At 48.4% G+C, this 20275-nt stretch overlaps 2 protein-coding genes across 2 annotated transcripts in view; one reads left to right on the top strand and one right to left on the bottom strand.

The window, feature by feature from the left end:
* The first annotated feature begins 873 nt into the window (after nucleotides 1-873).
* bncr (bouncer) lies at nucleotides 874-3654 on the top strand. Its single transcript, XM_029653193.2, has 3 exons — nucleotides 874-977; nucleotides 1240-1423; nucleotides 2992-3654. Exons 2-3 carry the CDS (start codon nucleotides 1416-1418, stop codon nucleotides 3374-3376), a joined length of 393 nt encoding a protein of 130 aa, XP_029509053.1. The 5' UTR covers nucleotides 874-977; nucleotides 1240-1415; the 3' UTR covers nucleotides 3377-3654.
* Nucleotides 3655-4963: 1309 nt separating this feature from the next.
* LOC115120311 (reelin-like) overlaps nucleotides 4964-20275 on the bottom strand; it is a 427502-nt gene continuing 412190 nt past the window's right edge. The window contains exon 67 of the mRNA XM_065022290.1: nucleotides 4964-7147. Coding sequence (XP_064878362.1) covers nucleotides 7054-7147 — 94 coding nt within the window. The 3' untranslated portion in view covers nucleotides 4964-7053. The remainder of the gene's footprint in view (nucleotides 7148-20275) is intronic.

Raw genomic sequence — 20275 nt, 5'->3', positions numbered from 1 at the left:
AGGTACTTATAGGTGTCCACATATTCAAGGTCGGAACCATCCAGTGTGGTGATGCTAGTCGGGCAAGCGGGTGCAGGCAGCGATCGGTTGAAAAGCATGCATTTGGTTTTACTAGCGTTTAAGAGCAGTTGGAGGCCACGGAAGGAGTGTTGTATGGCATTGAAGCTCGATTGGAGGTTAGATAGCACAGTGTCCAGGGTAGCCTAGTGGTTCGAGTGGAGGGGCGGCAGGGTAGCCTAGTGGTTCGAGTGGAGGGGCGGCAGGGTAGCCTAGTGGTTAGAGTGGAGGGGCGGCAGGGTAGCCTAGTGGTTAGAGTGGAGGGGTGGCAGGGTAGCCTAGTGGTTAGAGTGGAGGGGCGGCAGGGTAGCCTAGTGGTTAGAGTGGAGGGGCGGCAGGGTAGCCTAGTGGTTAGAGTGGAGGGGCGGCAGGGTAGCCTAGTGGTTAGAGCGTTGGACTAGTAACCCGAGCTGACAAGGTACAAATCTGTCATTCTGCCCCTGAACAAGGCAGTTAACCTAGGCTGTCATTGAATATAAGATTGTATTCTTAACTGACTTGCCTGGTTAAATAAAGGTAAAATAAAAAATATATTTCCACACTTAGGTTGGCATAATACTATGCAAATTGTGATAATGCCCTTTTTAGTGTAAGAGGTGATTTAAAAAATAAAAACATTTTTTTAAAGGCTGCCTGTTTTGGTAGGCTGGAGTTCTGGTCTGCCTCGTGACATCACCAGGTGGTAAATTAGTTGCTCGACCAATAAGAGTTCCAATCCCCTCTGCCAATAAGAGTTCCAATCCCCTCTGCCAATAAGAGTTCCAATCCCCTCTGCCAATAAGAGCCAGTTTTCAGTTTCCCCTTCCCTCTCTCAGTCCACACCCATGCCTAGCTAAATTCTTCCTTGAGAAGTTGCTATTTACTAAGAAGCTATTTTTTTTGTCACTTAATTCAAACGGTCAAAAATAAATCACAGTGAGGTACTTAATTGTTACCCAGAAATCATGATATTGAGAGAAAAAGGGCTGCATTGAATATTTACGTTAATCCGTTAATAAATATTCACATGAGTAGACCACCGATTGGCTAGCTCATCCTAGCAAGTGTTTTTAAAAAAATGTTATTTTAAATTTATGCTTTGGCCACATACGAGTATATCAGTCAACATTATTTGGGTGTGTATTGAACAGGAGATTTTCACTGAACAGTTACTTTAAAACCCTTTTTTTTTTGTTGGTTCAGTCTGTCCTGATCGGAATAACAGGTGTCGGCAGTGGGTGTGGTTACTTGGTTTGAGGTTAGATGGTTCCGGTTCGACCAGCAGTAAGTGTTGGGACAGTATACAGAGCAGCTGGCATCCATCCAACGCCACCTGTTGTATCCAGTTTGAAATTCTTCTCAACCCCAGAGTCGGAAGAATGGGCAGGTAAGTCCTCATCCTACATATTGCCATTGCATGAGCAAGCTGTTAGTATTTTCTGTGGTTGAGAGCACACATACAAGGCTTTCAACCTGTCTTTTAGATAAACTGAGACTAGAAGGTTCCTTACTAAGATATACCTGGAACCTCATGCAATCATGACTGGTTTGTTTGACAAGTTGCTATTTTCCTTTTTAATTGCAAGTCAGCAACCTATCCAACAAGCTCTTGTTCCAATTGACTAATTAGGCCGGTGGGTTACCAATCAGCATTCATTCCAATACCACTCCCAATTCTAGCCTGGTCCCAGATCTGTTATGCTGTCTGGGACGGTGGGTTACCAATCAGCAGTTTCATTCCAATACCACTCCCAATTCTAGCCTGGTCCCAGATCTGTTGTGCTGTCTGGCCGGTGGGTTACCAATCAGCAGTTTCATTCCAATACCACTCCCAATCCTAGCCTGGTCCCAGATCTGTTGTGCTGTCTGGCCGGTGGGTTACCAATCAGCAGTTTCATTCCAATACCACTCCCAATTCTAGCCTGGTCCCAGATCTGTTGTGCTGTCTGGCCGGTGGGTTACCAATCAGCAGTTTCATTCCAATACCACTCCCAATTCTAGCCTGGTCCCAGATCTGTTGTGCTGTCTGGGCTGGTGGGTTACCAATCAGCAGTTTCATTCCAATACCACTCCCAATTCTAGCCTGGTCCCAGATCTGTTGTGCTGTCTGGGCCGGTGGGTTACCAATCAGCATTCATTCCAATACCACTCCCAATTCTAGCCTGGTCCCAGATCTGTTGTGCTGTCTGGGCCGGTGGGTTATCAATCAGCATTCATTCCAATACCACTCCAATTCTAGCCTGGTCCCAGATCTGTTGTGCTGTCTGGGCCGGTGGGTTACCAATCAGCAGTTTCATTCCAATACCACTCCCAATTCTAGCCTGGTCCCAGATCTGTTGTGCTGTCTGGCCAACTCCTATAGTTGTTGTTCATGTCATGATGAGGTTCAATGTTTGACTAGGGCTGCGTTCACACAGGCAGCCCAATTCTGATCTATTTTTCACTAATTGCCCCTTTGACCAATCAGATCAGCTCTGAGAAAATATCTGCTGTGATTGGGATGTAAAAGAAGTATTAGTGGAAATAAGATCAGAATTAGGCTGCCTGTTTAAACACAGCCTAAGGAGCTAGCTATACAGTACAAACAGATCTGGGACCAGGCTAGAATTGGGAGTGGTATTGGAATGAATGCTGATTGGTAACCCACCGGCCCAGACAGCACAACAGATCTGGGACCAGGCTAGAATTGGGAGTGGTATTGGAATGAATGCTGATTGGTAACCCACCGGCCCAGACAGCACAACAGATCTGGGACCAGGCTAGAATTGGGAGTGGTATTGGAATGAATGCTGATTGGTAACCCACCGGCCCAGACAGCACAACAGATCTGGGACCAGGCTAGAATTGGGAGTGGTATTGGAATGAATGCTGATTGGTAACCCACCGGCCCAGACAGCTCTAACGCTGACTGACATGAACGGGTAGTTTCACCACCAGACGTCTATTCTCTCTCAGGCCCCAGATGTTCCCGTCTCCATCTGCCATCCTGTGTCTGTCCCTGCTCCTCCCAGCACTCCATTGTAACAACAACCTGCTGTGTTACTACAGCCCCATCATGTACCGGAACAAGACCTTTGACCTCATCCTGACAGAGTGCCCTCCCGCGGAACTCTGCATGACGGGCAACGGTCGCTATGGAAACCACAGCGCCCTGTCCACCCGGGGGTGCATGGCGTCGACGGGCTGCGGTCAGATACACCCTCTCCGACTGAAAGGAACTGTTTACACCATGACGTATGCGTGCTGTGGCTATAACTACTGTAACGCAGGACACCGTGTTGCGGTTAATTCGGTCCCCCTCGTGGTGGCGATGACTATGCTGTTATTAACGGGCCTGTAACTCACAAGCCTACTTTAAAATCATGTATATTTTTTTTTAGATAGGTGCTGGTTCTTATAGAGGACGTGAGGAGTACGAGGGATTTGTTGGTTGATGAGTTTACTCCTGCATCCTCAGTCTAACCAAACGGAGGCATGCATCAACCTGGAGAACCAATTTATTTGGTTTTATTTTTTCTTAACCAAATACAATGGAAGATTATGCATTTGGCTCCTTTTTTATAGAGAGAAATTAATATTTTTATGATTGTGAAATAAATGTTTTATACACTAACTGGACTATGTGTTGTGACTTTTTTTGTTGAAATCAGCAATTTCTCTTTTTGAATTTGGTGATTTAAGTTATAATAATATATATATATATATACGCACAACTCACACACACACTGACTATCCCTTGAGGTTTGGACAGTTCTTTATTTCCCTTTTATAAGGCTGCTGGGTCTCCCCATAGTGGATATACTTATATGTACAGGAGATTGCTATAGTGGAGTTACAGAGAAAGGGGTCCATATTACACAGTAGACTTCAAAAAACAACACTGACGGAGCCTCATCTCCGGGGAGCAGAAATCAGCAGAGAGAAAGAGCGGGATGGGGGTAACAGGAGGGAGGGATGGGGGTAACAGGAGAGGGATGGGGGTAACGGCATGGAGAGGGAGGGAAGGGGGTAACAGGAGAGGGAGGGATGGGGGTAACAGGAGAGGGAGGGATGGGGGTAACAGGAGAGGGAGGGATGGGGGTAACAGGAGAGGGAGGGTTGGGGGTGACAGCATGGGGAGAGGGAGGGATGTGGGTAACAGGAGAGGGAGGGATGGGGTAACAGGAGAGGGAGGGATGGGGGTAACAGGAGAGGGAGGGATGTGGGTAACAGGAGAGGGAGGGATGTGGGTAACAGGAGAGGGAGGGATGGGGGTAACAGGAGAGGGAGGGATGGGGTAACAGGAGAGGGATGGGGTAACAGGAGAGGGAGGGAAACAGGAGAGGGAGGGTTGGGGGTGACAGCATGGGGAGAGGGAGGGATGAGGGTAATAGGAGAGGGACGGATGGGGGTAACAGGAGAGGGAGGGATGGGGAGTAACAGGAGAGGGAGGGATGGGGAGTAACAGGAGAGGGAGGGATGGGGGTAACAGGAGAGGGACGGATGGGGGTAACAGGAGAGGGAGGAGAGGGAGGGATGGGGAGTAACAGGAGAGGGAGGGATGGGGAGTAACAGGAGAGGGAGGGATGGGGGTAACAGGAGAGGGAGGGATGGGGGTAACAGAGGGAGGGATGGGGGTAACAGCATGGGGAGAGGGATGGATGGGGATAACAGGAGAGGGAGGGATGGGGTAACAGGAGAGGGAGGGATGGGGGTAACAGGAGAGGGAGGGAAGGGGAGAGGGAGGATGGGGGGTAACAGCATGGGAGGGGGAGAGGGATGGAGGTAACAGCACGGGAGGGGGAAAAGGAGGGTGTAACGGCACGGGAGGGGGAGAGGGATGGGGGTAACAGCACGGGAGGGGGAGAGGGATGGGGGTAACAGCACAAGAAGGGGGAGAGAGAAGGGGGAGAGAGAGGAATGGGGGTAACAGCACGAGAAGGGGAGAGAGAGGGATGGGGTAACAGCACAAGAAGGGGGAGAGAGAGGGATGGGGGTACAGCACGAGAAGGGGGAGAGAGGGGATGGGGGTAACAGCACGAGAAGGGGGCGAGAGAGGGATGGGAGTACAGCACGAGAAGGGGGCGAGAGAGGGATGGGGGTACAGCACGAGAAGGGGGAGAGAGAGGGATGGGGGTACAGCACGAGAAGGGGGAGGGAGACGTTGTAGGCCGAGAGCCTCGAGAGAAAGAGAGGCTGAATAACTGCATAATAACTTAACACTAGAAAATAACACAGATTTCACAGTGTATCTTTTAAATAGGTTACATGGAGAACCGCTCACCATAAATATCTGTATTCTCAGGAGCCAACACATAGAAAACAAACTAAATCATTGTTCGGTCTTTAACTTCTTTGTCTCATGTGTTTTTCCTCTCTAATTTTGCGATTTGTTCCTTCCTTCCATCTACCTTGACGGCAGGGATCCATCCACCCTGCCCTTTATCCATCTGTCCTTCATCCGATAAACATGGAGAAAAAAAAAAATCATCCAACCGAAAAATTACACAATGTGAATTAGTAAAAATTAAATTTTTTTAAATTAAAATTAAACACAGCCACAGTCGACTCATCACGAAAATAACCCACAGGACAGCAAGAACACAGTACTATTTTCACTGTAATGATCTTCCTCCTAGATACTGGTGATACTGAGTGTTCCCCTCTCCTTCCGGCTCTGCCAACTAGCCCAGGGGTATATTCATTAGTCAGATTCTGTTGCAAAATTTTTTTGCAATGGAAACCGTTTACTCCAAAAGAGTTTCTAATGGACAGATTCAGTCAGCTTCTCTCTCCATTTTCATTCTGTTTGCTCCGCTTGTTTCCGTTTGGTTCCTAGAGGAAATAGTAAATGGTTTTTGTTGTAAAACATTTTTGCAACGGAATCGGACTAATGAATACACCCCAGCAACCTGGCATAGAGTTGGAAACAGGGCTCCCCCCCCCCCCCTAGCTTTGCCAATTATCGCTTCTGTGACTGTGTGCCCTCTATCCAACTCTATGTCACTGGTCATCAGTGATATTTCTCTTAATGATTTCACAGTGTGGTACTAGTAGGACTAAGTGGGTAGGATGGGGTGATAGTGGGTAGGATGGGGTGGTAGTGGGTAGGATGGGGTGGTAGTGGGTAGGATGGGGTGATAGTGGGTAGGATGGGGTGATAGTGGGTAGGATGGGGTGGTAGTGGTTAGGATGGGGTGGTAGTGGGTAGGATGGGGTGATAGTGGGTAGGATGGGGTGATAAGGGGTAGGATGGGGTGGTAGTGGGTAGGATGGGGTGATAGTGGGTAGGATGGGGTGGTAGTGGGTAGGATGGGGTGATAGTGGGTAGGATGGGGTGGTAGTGGGTAGGATGGGGTGATAGTGGGTAGGATGGGGTGATAAGGGGTAGGATGGGGTGGTAGTGGGTAGGATGGGGTGATAGTGGGTAGGATGGGGTGATAAGGGGTAGGATGGGGTGGTAGTGGGTAGGATGGGGTGGTAGTGGGTAGGATGGGGTGATAGTGGGTAGGATGGGGTGATAGTGCGTAGGATGGGGTGATAGTGGGTAGGATGGGGTGATAGTGGGTAGGATGGGGTGATAGTGGGTAGGATGGGGTGATAAGGGGAAATCCCAGGGTGGGTACTATCGTCATCGTATCGCAACTGGAACAGGGAATCATCATATCATAATAACCACCTACGGCAACGATTAGAAAACAACTAGAAACCCGGAAGTCCATTAAAAGTAAACAAAATGTCCGCCTTTGTTGCTCCTTCACGTCTCCTTCCTTCCAGTCACAATGGGGGGTGGGGAAGGCTTCTGATTGGTTGCAGCGTAAACTGATGGGATGGTCCACGTTTTCTGGCAGAGTGGGGGGGGGGGGGGGGAGGGGGGGGGTTGGAGAGGGAAGGGGTGTGGTCTAAGGCTGACTGGAATCCATTGGCTGGAGGGCAGGACTTGACAGGGTGATATGGCATCAGGAGAAAGGAATGTGGTTGGTTGGTTGGTTGGTCGGTCATATGTGTGATTGGCAGGTCGTAGGGAAAATCCATTGGTTAGGCATGCTGCAGTGCCCGCCTCTTTCGGCTGTAGTAGTGACGTAGGCCGGTCTGTCTGGCAAAGTTCATCATGTAGTTTTGTTTACGGGTGCTGTAGGGAGACAAAGACAGTGAGAGAGAGAGAGAGAGGGAGGAAGAGGATGGTGACCGTTAGTAACCAAGGAAGAGGCATTTACAGTATCTATACACACACACACACACACACACACTGTCTGAAATACACACACACACTGTCTGAAATACACACACACCGTCTGAAATACACACACACACACACAATGTCTGAAATACACACACACCGTCTGAAATACACACACACACTGTCTGAAATACACACACACCGTCTGAAATACACACACACACACAATGTCTGAAATACACACACACACCGTCTGAAATACACACACACACACACACACTGTCTGAAATACACACACACCGTCTGAAATATACACACACACACACACACACACACACACACACACACACACACACACACACACACACACACACACACACACACACACACACACACCATCTGAAGTATACACACACACACACACACACACACACACACACACACACACACACACACACACACACCATCTGAAGTATACACACACACACTGTCGGAAATACACACACACACACACACCGTCTGAAATACACACACACATAGTCTCATATGCAAGCTCACACATTCCTGGATCCATGTTGGTATTTTCAGTTGGATTTCACCTCTAACCTCAAACATTCAAACTAAGCAAATAGTGGACTATTCATAACTTACTTTATATTGAACTGTGTATATATATATATTGATCAACAGCTGGTTTTGACATGTTCTCAATGGCAATATCATAAGCAAGACATAATGGGACACAACTAGAGGACTCATGACTGGCCTAGAGAGCTACAGACAGGGTCACAGACATTAGCTACAGACAGGGTCACAGACATTAACTACAGACAGGGTCACAGACATTAGCTACAGACAGGGTCACAGACATGAGCTACAGACAGGGTCACAGACATTAACTACAAACAGGGTCACAGACATGAGCTACAGACAGGGTCACAGACATTAACTACAAACAGGGTCACAGACATTAGCTACAGACAGGGTCACAGACATGAGCTACAGACAGGGTCACAGACATGAGCTACAGACAGGGTCACAGACATGAGCTACAGACAGGGTCACAGACATTAACTACAAACAGGGTCACAGACATCAGCTACAGACAGGGTCACAGACATGAGCTACAGACAGGGTCACAGACATTAACTACAAACAGGGTCACAGACATCAGCTACAGACAGGGTCACAGACATGAGCTACAGACAGGGTCACAGACATTAACTACAGACAGGGTCACAGAAATTAACTACAGACAGGGTCACAGACATTAACTACAGACAGGGTCACAGACATTAGCTACAGACAGGGTCACAGACATGAGCTACAGACAGGGTCACAGACATTAACTACAAACAGGGTCACAGACATGAGCTACAGACAGGGTCACAGACATGATCTACAGACAGGGTCACAGACATTAGCTTCAGACAGGGTCACAGACATTAGCTACAAACAGGGTCACGGACATTAGCTACAGACAGGGTCACAGACATTAGCTTCAGACAGGGTCACAGACATTAGCTACAAACAGGGTCACGGACATTAGCTTCAGACAGGGTCACAGACATTAGCTACAAACAGGGTCACGGACATTAACTACAGACAGGGTCACAGACATTAGCTACAGACAGGGTCACAGACATTAGCTACAGACAGGGTCACAGACATTATCTACAGACAGGGTCACAGGCATTAGCTACAGACAGGGTCACAGACATTAGCTACAGACAGGGTCACAGACATTATCTACAGACAGGGTCACAGACATTAGCTTCAGACAGGGTCACAGACATTAGCTACAAACAGGGTCACGGACATTAGCTTCAGACAGGGTCACAGACATTAGCTACAAACAGGGTCACGGACATTAACTACAGACAGGGTCACAGACATTAACTACAGACAGGGTCACAGACATTAGCTACAGACAGGGTCACAGACATTAGCTTCAGACAGGGTCACAGACATTAACTACAGACAGGGTCACAGACATTAGCTACAGACAGGGTCACAGACATTAACTACAGACAGGGTCACAGACATGAGCTACAAACAGGGTCACAGACATTAGCTACAGACAGGGTCACAGACATGAGCTACAGAGAGGGTCACAGACATTAACTACAGACAGGGTCACAGACATGAGCTACAGACAGGGTCACGGACATGAGCTACAGACAGGGTCACGGACATTAGCTTCAGACAGGGTCACGGACATTAGCTACAGACAGGGTCACAGACATTAGCTACAGACATGAGCTACAAACAGGGTCACAGATATTAGCTACAGACATGGTTGGGGTTTCTGGGGGGGGGGTCTAACTCTGATCTAGGTTCTAAGGCTCTATAGGAAGAGTGTTTGAGCTCGTTGAGTAACACCCATATCAGAAGGGGAAAACAAACAGACCAACAAAGGAAGGGGGGGACTAAACTAAATAGATAAAAGAGAGAAGCCGTGATTGAAGATCGCTCTTCTTGCTTAGCCTGTCATTCCCTCGTCCATCCAGCAGGTGATGGCAGGAGCGGCAGCATGTGGCCCCCTGCAAAGCTGGGGGGGGGTGTAGTAGAGAAGGGGGATGGGAGGGGGGGGGGCTGACAAAGTGGGATGTCTGTCTTTCCGCTTCTGTGTTGTTGGTTTTGTTTGTCTCCTTCACAGAGGGAGTTAGAGGGACGGCCAGTATGGAGAGGGGCTCCTGATTCACAGAATGGCGTTTTCCATGGACAGGCAGCCGTGGATGGGAGGGGATAGGCGGGTAAGGGGGGCTTTGCAACGTTGGAATTAAAAAGCCATCATGCAAGGAGTTGGATGGAGGTTGTTTACTCTGATGAGTTCTAGGTCTTTTGTTTATGTGGATGTCTTGAGCTCGTTATGCCGTCTCTGCTTTACACCACCGCTAGTGTGAAGGACGTGTTGAATGATCAACGCTTGATGTCCACATTAGAACTGGTGGTTGTAACATGTGTCTGTGTGTGTGTGTGTGTGTGTGTGTGTGTGTGTGTGTGTGTGCATCTCAAAGTCAGCCTCAACTCCTTATTGGGCTGTGTGCAGACATGGAGCAAGACCCAAAGCACTCAAATGGTAGCAATAGGAACAACAGACATTCATATAGTGATGGCTTGCATCACACATATACACACACACACACACACATTGATGATACCATTGAGATGTGTGTTTGAAATATACAGATGAATTGACACAAAAGGTGATTTATAGTTGAGAAATAGCATCTCAGATATCTCATATAGGTATTGGATCACTGGGTGGTCTGGTGACGTTTATCATTACCTCGACATGATAGCAGCCATGTCATTATGTCTTTTATCTCCTGATGTCTGTTTCCTCAGAAGTGTGGAGATATCAGTTCTGTCCGTGTCATGGATAAGCCTTTGAGAAGAGCCTGCCTCTGGGTGATGACAGTAGGTGGCGTGTGTGTGTGGGTGTGTGTGTGTGTGTGTCTCTGAGGAGGTGGTGTGTGTTTCTATGGAGGTGGTGGTGTGTGTGTGTGTGTGTGTGTGTGTGTGTGTGTCTCTGAGGAGGTGGCCTGTGTGTGTGCGTGAGTGCGTGCGTGCGTGCGTGCGTGTGTGTGTATGTGTGTCTCTGAGGAGGTGGCCTGTGTGTGTGTGTCTCTGAGGAGGTGGTGTGTGTGTGTGTAGTGGTGGTGTGTGTTTCTGTGGAGGTGGTGGTGTGTGTGTGTGTGTGTGTGGGGCGGGGGTGGGGGGGTTAAGGCTAGGAAGAGGATGACAGAAGAGGAGGGTCAGGGTTATAAGGTGGGGGTGTCACAGGAGGAAGAGGAGGGGACTGCATTCGGGGAGAAGAGGAAGACTTACCTGACTCTACAGCCATGCCACAGGGAGCAGAATACAGAAGAGAGCAGAGGTTAGAGCGCGAGAGGGGAGGATGGGGATGCTGCTGGCTCGCAGAAAGATCTGGGGGGGAAGGAACCCTGGCCGCCTGGGGAGGCGAAAGGGGGCCCAGAGAGACGGGGGGGAAGGAGCGAAAGAGAGGAGAGGGAGCAGGGAGTAAGAGAGTCAGAGAGAAATAGAGAGGAAGGGATATAGAACGTGGAGAGAGAGAGACAGAAATATGTAAAGACAATAATAGATGGAGAGAAAAAGGACCAAACACATCCAGAAAGAAAGAGAGGGAAGAAAGAGAGGGAAGAAAGAGAGGGAAGAAAGAGAGGGAAGGAAGAGAGAGGGAAGGAAGAGAGAGGGAAGAAAGAGAGAGGGAAGGAAGAGAGGGAAGAATGAGAGAGGGAAGGAAGAGAGAGGGAAGAAAGAGAGAGGGAAGGAAGAGAGAGGGAAGGACGAAAGAGGGAAGGAAGAGAGAGGGAAGGAAGAGAGAGGGAAGGAAAAGAGAGGGAAGGAAGAGATGGAAGAAAGAGAGAGGGAAGGAAGAGAGACGGAAGGAAGAGAGAGGGAAGGAAGAGAGAGGGAAGGAAGAGAGGGGGAAGGAAGAGAGGGAAGGAAGAGAGGGAAGGGAGAGAGAGGGAAGGGAGAGAGAGGGAAGAATGAGAGGGAAGAAAGAGGGAAGAAAGAGGGAAGGAAGAGAGAGAGAGGGAAGGAAGAGAGGGAAGGATGAGAGAGGGAAGGAAGAGAGAGGGAAGGAAGAGAGGGAAGAAAGAGAGAGGGAAGGAGAAGAGAGGGAAGGAAAAGATAGGGGAGGAAGAGAGGGAAGAATGAGAGAGGGAAGGAAGAGAGAGGGAAGGAAGAGAGAGGGAAGAATGAGAGAGGGAAGGAAGAGAGAGGGAAGGAAGAGAGGGAAGAAAGAGAGAGGGAAGGAAGAGAGAGGGAAGGAAGAGAGAGGGAAGGAAGAGAGGGAAGGAAGAGAGAGGGAAGGAAGAGAGAGGGAAGGAAGAGAGGGAAGAAAGAGAGAGGGAAGGAAGAGAGAGGGAAGAAAGAGAGAGGGAAGGAAGAGAGAGGGAAGGAAGAGAGAGGGAAGAATGAGAGAGGGAAGGAAGAGAGAGGGAAGGAAGAGAGGGAAGAAAGAGAGAGGGAAGGAAGAGAGAGGGAAGGAAGAGAGAGGGAAGGAAGAGAGAGGGAAGGAAGAGAGGGAAGGAAGAGAGAGGGAAGGAAGAGAGAGGGAAGGAAGAGAGGGAAGAAAGAGAGAGGGAAGAAAGAGAGAGGGAAGGAAGAGAGAGGGAAGGAAGAGAGAGGGAAGGAAGAGGAAGGAGGAGATAGAAGAGGAGGAGTAGATGAAAGAGGAGATGAAGAAGAGGAGAAGGAGTCAGGAAGAGGAGAAGGAGGAGGAGGAGGAAAAGGAGAGGGAGGAGCAAGAGGAGGAGGAGATTGAGGAAGGATGAGGAGATGGAAGAGGAGATGAAGAAGAGGAGGAAGAGGAGAAGGAGAAGAAGGAAGACATAATAGGACATGATGAGCCAGCAGGAGGAGCACAAGCAGAAGCAGTGGAGGAAGAGAAGCAGTATGGTCACGCATGTTAGTGTCGGAGAGGAGAGACACACGATGACAAAGAAACCCATTGAAAAGGAGGAGAGGAGTGGTGGTGGAGTTGTGGAACAGAGAGACAGAAATAAAAAAAAAGAGAAGTGTGAGGATCGAACGGTTATTCTGTTCAGCAGACACTGTTGTTGAATGTTGAGAACCAACCGTAGGAGTAGGAGAGGACAGGTCAAGGCCACACCAAACCAGGGACAGCTCAGGTAAGGCGTGCGTTTTTTGTGTAGTTTGCGTGTTGACTCTACCACGTACAAGGCCTTGTCCTATAGATATCATTCCAAGTGGTACAACTCAATGGTCTATCTGTCGTTTGCCAAATATTGACTGAACACCTGCCCTTCACGGAACTACATCAAGCCTTTACATACACATGTCATGACTGTTAAATGAAACACAATGCATGACATCATTTAGCATGTAATAACCAATGGCCTTTATCGTTGATACGAAGCCCTCAGCAACATGCATTAGGCATTCAAATGCTCTATGCTTCCGCTATGTAGACGGTTGTGCAGGTGTGTAGACGGTTGTGCAGGTGTGTAGACTGTGTGTGTAGACGGTGTGTGTAGATGGTGTGTGTGTAGACGGTTGTGCAGGTGTGTAGATGGTGTGTGTAGATGGTGTGTGTGTAGACGGTTGTGCAGGTGTGTAGATGGTGTGTGTAGATGGTGTGTGTAGATGGTGTGTGTAGATGGTGTGTAGACGGTGTGTGTAGACGGTGTGTGTAGATGGTGTGTGTAGATGGTGTGTGTAGATGGTGTGTGTAGATGGTGTGTGTAGTTGGTGTGTGTAGTTGGTGTGTGTAGATGGTGTGTGTAGATGGTGTGTAGATGGTGTGTGTAGATGGTGTGTAGACGGTGTGTGTGGATGGTGTGTGTAGATGGTGTGTGTAGATGGTGTGTAGATGGTGTGTGTAGATGGTGTGTGTAGATGGTGTGTGTAGATGGTGTGTGTAGTTGGTGTGTGTAGATGGTGTGTGTAGATGGTGTGTGTAGATGGTGTGTGTAGATGGTGTGTGTAGTTGGTGTGTGTAGTTGGTGTGTGCAGATGGTGTGTGTAGATGGTGTGTAGATGGTGTGTGTAGATGGTGTGTAGACGGTGTGTGTGGATGGTGTGTGTAGATGGTGTGTGTAGATGGTGTGTGTAGATGGTGTGTGTAGATGGTGTGTGTAGTTGGTGTGTGTAGATGGTGTGTGTAGTTGGTGTGTGTAGATGGTGTGTGTAGATGGTGTGTGTAGAAGGTGTGTGTAGATGGTGTGTGTAGACGGTGTGTGTAGATGGTGTGTAGATGGTGTGTGTAGATGGTGTGTAGACGGTGTGTGTAGACGGTGTGTGTAGATGGGGTGTAGACGGTGTGTGTAGACGGTGTGTGTAGATGGTGTGTGGATGGTGTCTGTAGATGGTGTGTGTAGATGGTGTGTGTAGATGGTGTGGGTAGATGGTGTGTGTAGATGGTGTGTAGATGGTGTGTGTGTAGACGGTGTGTGTAGACGGTGTGTGTAGACGGTGTGTGTAGACGGTGTGTGTAGATGGTGTGTGTAGACGGTGTGTGTAGATGGTGTGTGTAGATGGTGTGTAGATGGTGTGTAGATGGTGTGTGTAGATGGTGTGTGTAGACAGTGTGTGTGTGTGGATGGTGTGTGGATGGTGTGTGTAGATGGTGTGTGTAGATGTTGTGTGTAGATGGTGTGTGTAGATGGTGTGTGTAGATGGTGTGTGTAGTTGGTGTGTGTAGATGGTGTGTGTAGATGGTGTGTGTAGATGGTGTGTGTAGATGGTGTGTAGATGGTGTGTGTAGATGGTGTGTAGACGGTGTGTGTAGACGGTGTGTGTGTGTAGATGGTGTGTGTGGATGGTGTGTGTAGATGGTGTGTGTAGATGGTGTGTAGATGGTGTGTGTAGATGGTGTGTGTAGATGGTGTGTGTAGATGGTGTGTGTAGATGGTGTGTGTAGATGATGTGTAGATGGTGTGTAGTTGGTGTGTGTAGATGGTGTGTGTAGATGGTGTGTAGATGGTGTGTGTAGTTGGTGTGTGTAGTGTAGACGGTGTGTGTGTAGATGGTGTGTAGACGGTGTGTGTAGATGGTGTGTGTAGACGGTGTGTAGAGATGGTGTGTGTAGATGTGTGTAGATGGGTGTAGATGGTGTGTGTAGATGGTGTGTGTAGATGGTGTGTGGTAGATGCTGTGTGTAGATGGTGTGTGTAGACGGTGTGACGGTGTGTGAGATGGTGTGTAGATGGTGTGTGTAGATGGTGTGTGTAGATGGTGTGTGTAGATGGTGTGTGTAGATGGTGTGTGTAGATGGTGTGTGTAGACGGTGTGTGTAGACGGTGTGTGTAGATGGTGTGTGTGTAGATGGTGTGTAGATGGTGTGTGTGTAGATGGTGTGTGTAGATGGTGTGTGTAGACGGTGTGTGTAGACGGTGTGTGTAGACAGTGTGTGTAGACGGTGTGTGTAGATGGTGTGTAGATGGTGTGTGTAGATGGTGTGTGTAGATGGTGTGTAGATGGTGTGTGTAGATGGTGTGTGTAGATGGTGTGTGTAGATGGTGTGTGTAGACGGTGTGTGTAGATGGTGTGTAGATGGTGTGTGTAGATGGTGTGTGTAGACGGTGTGTGTAGATGGTGTGTAGATGGTGTAGATGGTGTGTGTAGATGGTGTGTGTAGATGGTGTGTAGATGGTGTGTGTAGATGGTGTGTGTAGATGGTGTGTAGATGGTGTGTAGATGGTGTGTGTAGATGGTGTGTGTAGATGGTGTAGATGGTGTGTGTAGATGGTGTGTGTAGATGGTGTGTGTAGATGGTGTGTGTAGATGGTGTGTGTAGACGGTGTGTGTAGATGGTGTGTAGATGGTGTGTGTAGATGGTGTGTAGATGGTGTGTGTAGACGGTGTGTGTAGACGGTGTGTGTGTGTAGATGGTGTGTGTGGATGGTGTGTGTAGATGGTGTGTGTAGATGGTGTGTGTAGATGGTGTGTGTAGATGGTGTGTGTAGATGGTGTGTGTAGTTGGTGTGTGTAGATGGTGTGTGTAGATGGTGTGTGTAGATGGTGTGTGTAGATGGTGTGTAGATGGTGTGTAGATGGTGTGTAGACGGTGTGTAGACGGTAGACGGTGTGTGTGTAGATGGTGTGTGTAGATGGTGTGTGTAGATGGTGTGTGTAGATGGGGTGTAGACGGTGTGTGTAGATGGTGTGTGTAGATGGTGTGTGTAGATGGTGTGTGTAGATGGTGTGTGTAGATGGTGTGTGTAGATGGTGTGTGTAGATGGTGTGTGTAGATGGTGTGTGTAGATGGTGTGTGTAGATGGTGTGTGTGTAGATGGTGTGTGTAGACGGTGTGTAGACGGTGTGTGTAGACGGTGTGTAGACGGTGTGTGTAGACGGTGTGTGTAGATGGTGTGTAGACGGTGTGTAGACGGTGTGTGTAGACGGTGTGTGTAGATGGGGTGTAGACGGTGTGTGTAGATGGTGTGTGTAGATGGTGTGTGGATGCTGTGTGTAGATGGTGTGTGTAGACGGTGTGTGTAGATGGTGTGTAGATGGTGTGTGTAGATGGTGTGTGTAGATGGTGTGTAGATGTGTGTAGATGGTGTGTGTAGATGGTGTGTGTAGACGGTGTGTGTAGATGGTGTGTGTAGATGGTGTGTAGATGGTGTGTGTAGATGGTGTGTAGATGGTGTGTGTAGATGGTGTAGATGGTGTGTGTGTAGATGGTGTGTGTAGATGGTGTGTGTAGATGGTGTGTAGATGGTGTGTAGATGTAGACGGTGTGTGACGGTAGACGGTGTGTAGATGGTGTGTGTAGATGGTGTGTGTAGATGGTGTGTGTAGATGGTGTGTAGATGGTGTGTAGATGGTGTGTGTAGATGGTGTGTGTAGATGGTGTGTAGATGGTGTGTAGATGGTGTGTGTAGATGGTGTGTGTAGATGGTGTGAATAGATGGTGTGTAGATGGTGTGTAGATGGTGTGTGTAGATGGTGTGTGTAGATGGTGTGTGTAGATGGTGTGTGTAGATGGTGTGTAGATGGTGTGTGTAGATGGTGTGTGTAGATGGTGTAGATGTAGATGGTGTGTGTAGATGGTGTGTGTAGATGGTGTGGTGTAGATGGTGTGATGGTAGACGGAGGTGTGTGTAGATGGTGTGTGATGGTGTGTGTAGATGGTGTGTAGATGGTGTGTGTAGATGGTGTGTAGATGGTGTGTGGATGGTGTGTGTAGATGGTGTGTGTAGATGGTGTGTAGATGGTGTGTGTAGATGGTGTGTAGATGGTGTGTGTGTAGATGGTGTGTGGATGGTGTGTAGATGGTGTGTGTGTAGATGGTGTGTGTAGACGGTGTGTGTAGACGGTGTGTGTAGATGGTGTGTGTGTAGATGGTGTGTGTAGACGGTGTGTGTAGATGGATGGTGTAGATGGTGTGTAGATGGTGTGTGTAGATGGTGTGTGTGATGGTGTGGTAGATGGTGTGTGTAGATGGTGTGTGTAGATGGTGATGGTGTGTAGATGGTGTGTGTAGATGGTGTGTGATGGTGTGTGTAGATGGTGTGTAGATGGTGTGTAGATGGTGTGTGTGTGGTGATGTGTGTGTAGATGGTGTGTGTAGATGGTGTGTGTAGATGGTGTGTGTAGATGGTGTGTAGATGGTGTAGATGGTGTGTAGATGGTGTGTGTAGATGGTGTGTGTAGATGGTGTGTGACGGTGGTGTGTGTAGATGGTGTGTGGATGGTGGTGTAGATGGTGTGTGTAGATGGTGTGTGTAGATGGTGTGTGTAGATGGTGTGTGTAGATGGTGTGTGTAGATGGTGTGTGTAGATGGTGTGTAGATGGTGTGTAGATGGTGTGTAGATGGTGTGATGGTGTAGACTGTGGTGGTGACGTGTAGATGGTGTGTGTAGATGGTGTGTAAATAGATGTAGATGGTGTGTGTAGATGGTGTGTGATGGTGTGTGTAGATGGTGTGTAGACGGTGTAGATGGTGTGTGTGGATGGTGTGTGTAGATGGTGTGTAGATGGTGTGTGTAGATGGATGGTGTAGATGGTGTGTGTAGATGGTGTGTGTAGATGGTGTGTGTAGATGGTGTGTGTAGATGGTGTGTGTAGATGGTGTGTGTAGATGGTGTGTAGATGGTGTGTGTAGATGGTGTGTGTAGATGGTGTGTGTAGATGTGTGTGTAGATGGTGTGTGTAGATGGTGTGTAGATGGTGTGTAGATGGTGTGTGTAGATGTGTGTAGATGGTGTGTGTAGATGGTGTGTGGATGGTGTGTGGATGGTGTGTGGATGGTGTGTAGATGGTGTGGTAGATGGTGTGTGTAGATGGTGTGTAGATGGTGTGTAGATGGTGTGTGATGGTGTTGGTAGTTGGTGTAGATGGATGGTATGTAGATGGTGTGTGTAGATGGTGTGTGTAGATGGTGTGTGTAGATGGTGTGTGTAGATGGTGTGATGGTGCAGATGGTGTGTGTAGATGGGGTGTAGACGGTGTGTGTAGACGGTGTGCTGGTGGTGTGAGATGGTGACGGTGTGATGGTGACGTGTAGATGGTGTGTGGATGGTGTGTGATGGTGTGATGGTGTAGACGTGGTGTGTGTAGATGGTGTGTGCAGATGGTGGTGTGTAGATGGTGTGTGTAGATTATGTGTGGATGGTGTGTAGATGGTGTGTGTAGATGGTGTGTGTAGATGGTGTGTGTAGGTGGTGATGGTGTAGATGGTGTGTAGATGGCGATGGTGTGGATGGTGTGTAGATGGTGTGTAGATGGTGATGGTGTAGATGGTGGTGTGTAGACGGCGTGTGTAGACGGTGTGTGCAGACGGTGTAGCAGATGGTGTGTAGATGGTGTGTGTAGATGGTGTGTGTAGATGGTGTGTGTAGATGGTGTGTAGATGGTGTGTGTGATGGTGTAGATGGTGTAGATGGTGTGTAGATGGTGTGTAGATGGTGTAGATGGTGTGTGTAGATGGTGTGTAGACGGTGTGTAGACGGTGTGTGTAGATGGTGTGTAGACGGTGTGTAGATGGTGTGTGTAGATGGTGTGTGTAGATGGTGTGTGTGGATGGTGTGTTGTAGATGGTGTGTGTAGATGGTGTGTGTAGATGGTGTGTGTAGATGGTGTAGATGGTGGATGGTGTGTAGTTGGTGTGGTGTGTAGACGGTGTGATGGTAGATGGTGTGTGTAGATGGTGTGTAGACGGTGTGTGTAGATGGTGTGTGTAGATGGTGTGTGTAGATGGTGTGTGTAGATGGGGTGTGTAGACGGTGTGTGTAGATGGTGTGTGTAGATGGTGTGTGTAGATGGTGTGTAGACGGTGTGTGTAGATGGTGTGTGTAGATGGTATGTAGATGGTGTGTAGATGGTGTGTGTAGATGGTGTGTGTAGATGGTGTGTGTAGATGGTGTGTGTAGACGGTGTGTAGACGGCAGTGTAGACGGTGTGTGTAGATGGTGTGTAGATGGTAGTGTGTAGATGGTGTGTAGATGGTGTGTGTAGATGGTGTGTGTAGATGGTGTGTGTAGATGGTGTGTGTAGATGGTGTGTAGATGGTGTGATGGTGTGTAGATGGTGTGTAGATGGTGTGTGAGATGGTGATGGTGTAGATGGTGTGTAGATGGTGTGTGATGGATGGTGTGTGTAGATGGTGTGTGTAGATGGTGTGTGTAGATGGTGTGTGTAGATGGGTGTAGATGGTGTGTGGTAGATGGTGTGTGGATGGACGGTGTGTGTAGATGGTGTGTGTAGATGGTGTGTGATGGTGTGTAGATGGTGTGTAGATGGTGTGTGTAGATGGTGTGTGTAGATGGTGTGTGTAGATGGTGTGTGGATGGTGTGTGTAGATGGTGTGTGTAGATGGTGTGTGTAGATGGTGTGTGTAGATGGTGTGTGGTGTGTGTAGACGGTGTGTAGACGGCGTGTAGATGGTGTGTGTAGATGGTGTGTGTAGATGGTGTGTGTAGATGGTGTGATGTAGATGGTGTGTGTAGATGGTGTGTGTAGATGGTGTGTGTAGATGGTGTGTAGATGGTGTGTGTAGATGGTGTGTGTAGATGGTGTGTAGATGGTGTGTGTAGATGGTGTGTAGACGGTGTGTAGACGGTGTGTGTAGATGGTGTGTAGATGGTGTGTGTAGATGGTGTGTAGATGGTGTGTAGATGGTGTGTGTAGATGGTGTGTGTAGATGGTGTGTAGTGTGTAGATGGTGTGTGACGGTGTGTGGTGTGTGTAGATGGTGTGTGTAGATGGTGTGTAGATGATGGTGTAGATGGTGTAGTTAGATGGGGTGTAGATGGTGTGTGTAGATGGTGTGTGTAGATGGTGTGTGGATGGTGTGTGTAGATGGTGTGTGTAGATGGATGTGTAGATGGTGTGTAGATGGTGTGTGTAGATGGGGTGTAGACGGTGTGTGTAGATGGTGTGTGTAGATGGTGTGTGTGGATGGTGTGTGTGTGGATGGTGTGTGTAGATGGTGTGTGAGATGGTGTGTGTAGATGGTGTGTAGATGGTGTGTGTAGATGGTGTGTGTAGATGGTGTGTGTGTAGATGGTGTGTGTGGATGGTGTGTAGATGGTGTGTGTAGATGGTGTGTGTAGATGGTGTGTGTAGATGGTGTGTGT

Source organism: Oncorhynchus nerka, linkage group LG9a (genome assembly GCF_034236695.1).
Source record: "Oncorhynchus nerka isolate Pitt River linkage group LG9a, Oner_Uvic_2.0, whole genome shotgun sequence".
Taxonomy (NCBI): Eukaryota; Metazoa; Chordata; class Actinopteri; order Salmoniformes; family Salmonidae; genus Oncorhynchus; species Oncorhynchus nerka.
Note: the sequence above shows the minus strand (reverse complement) of the source record. Positions and strands in the feature narration are given on the sequence as shown.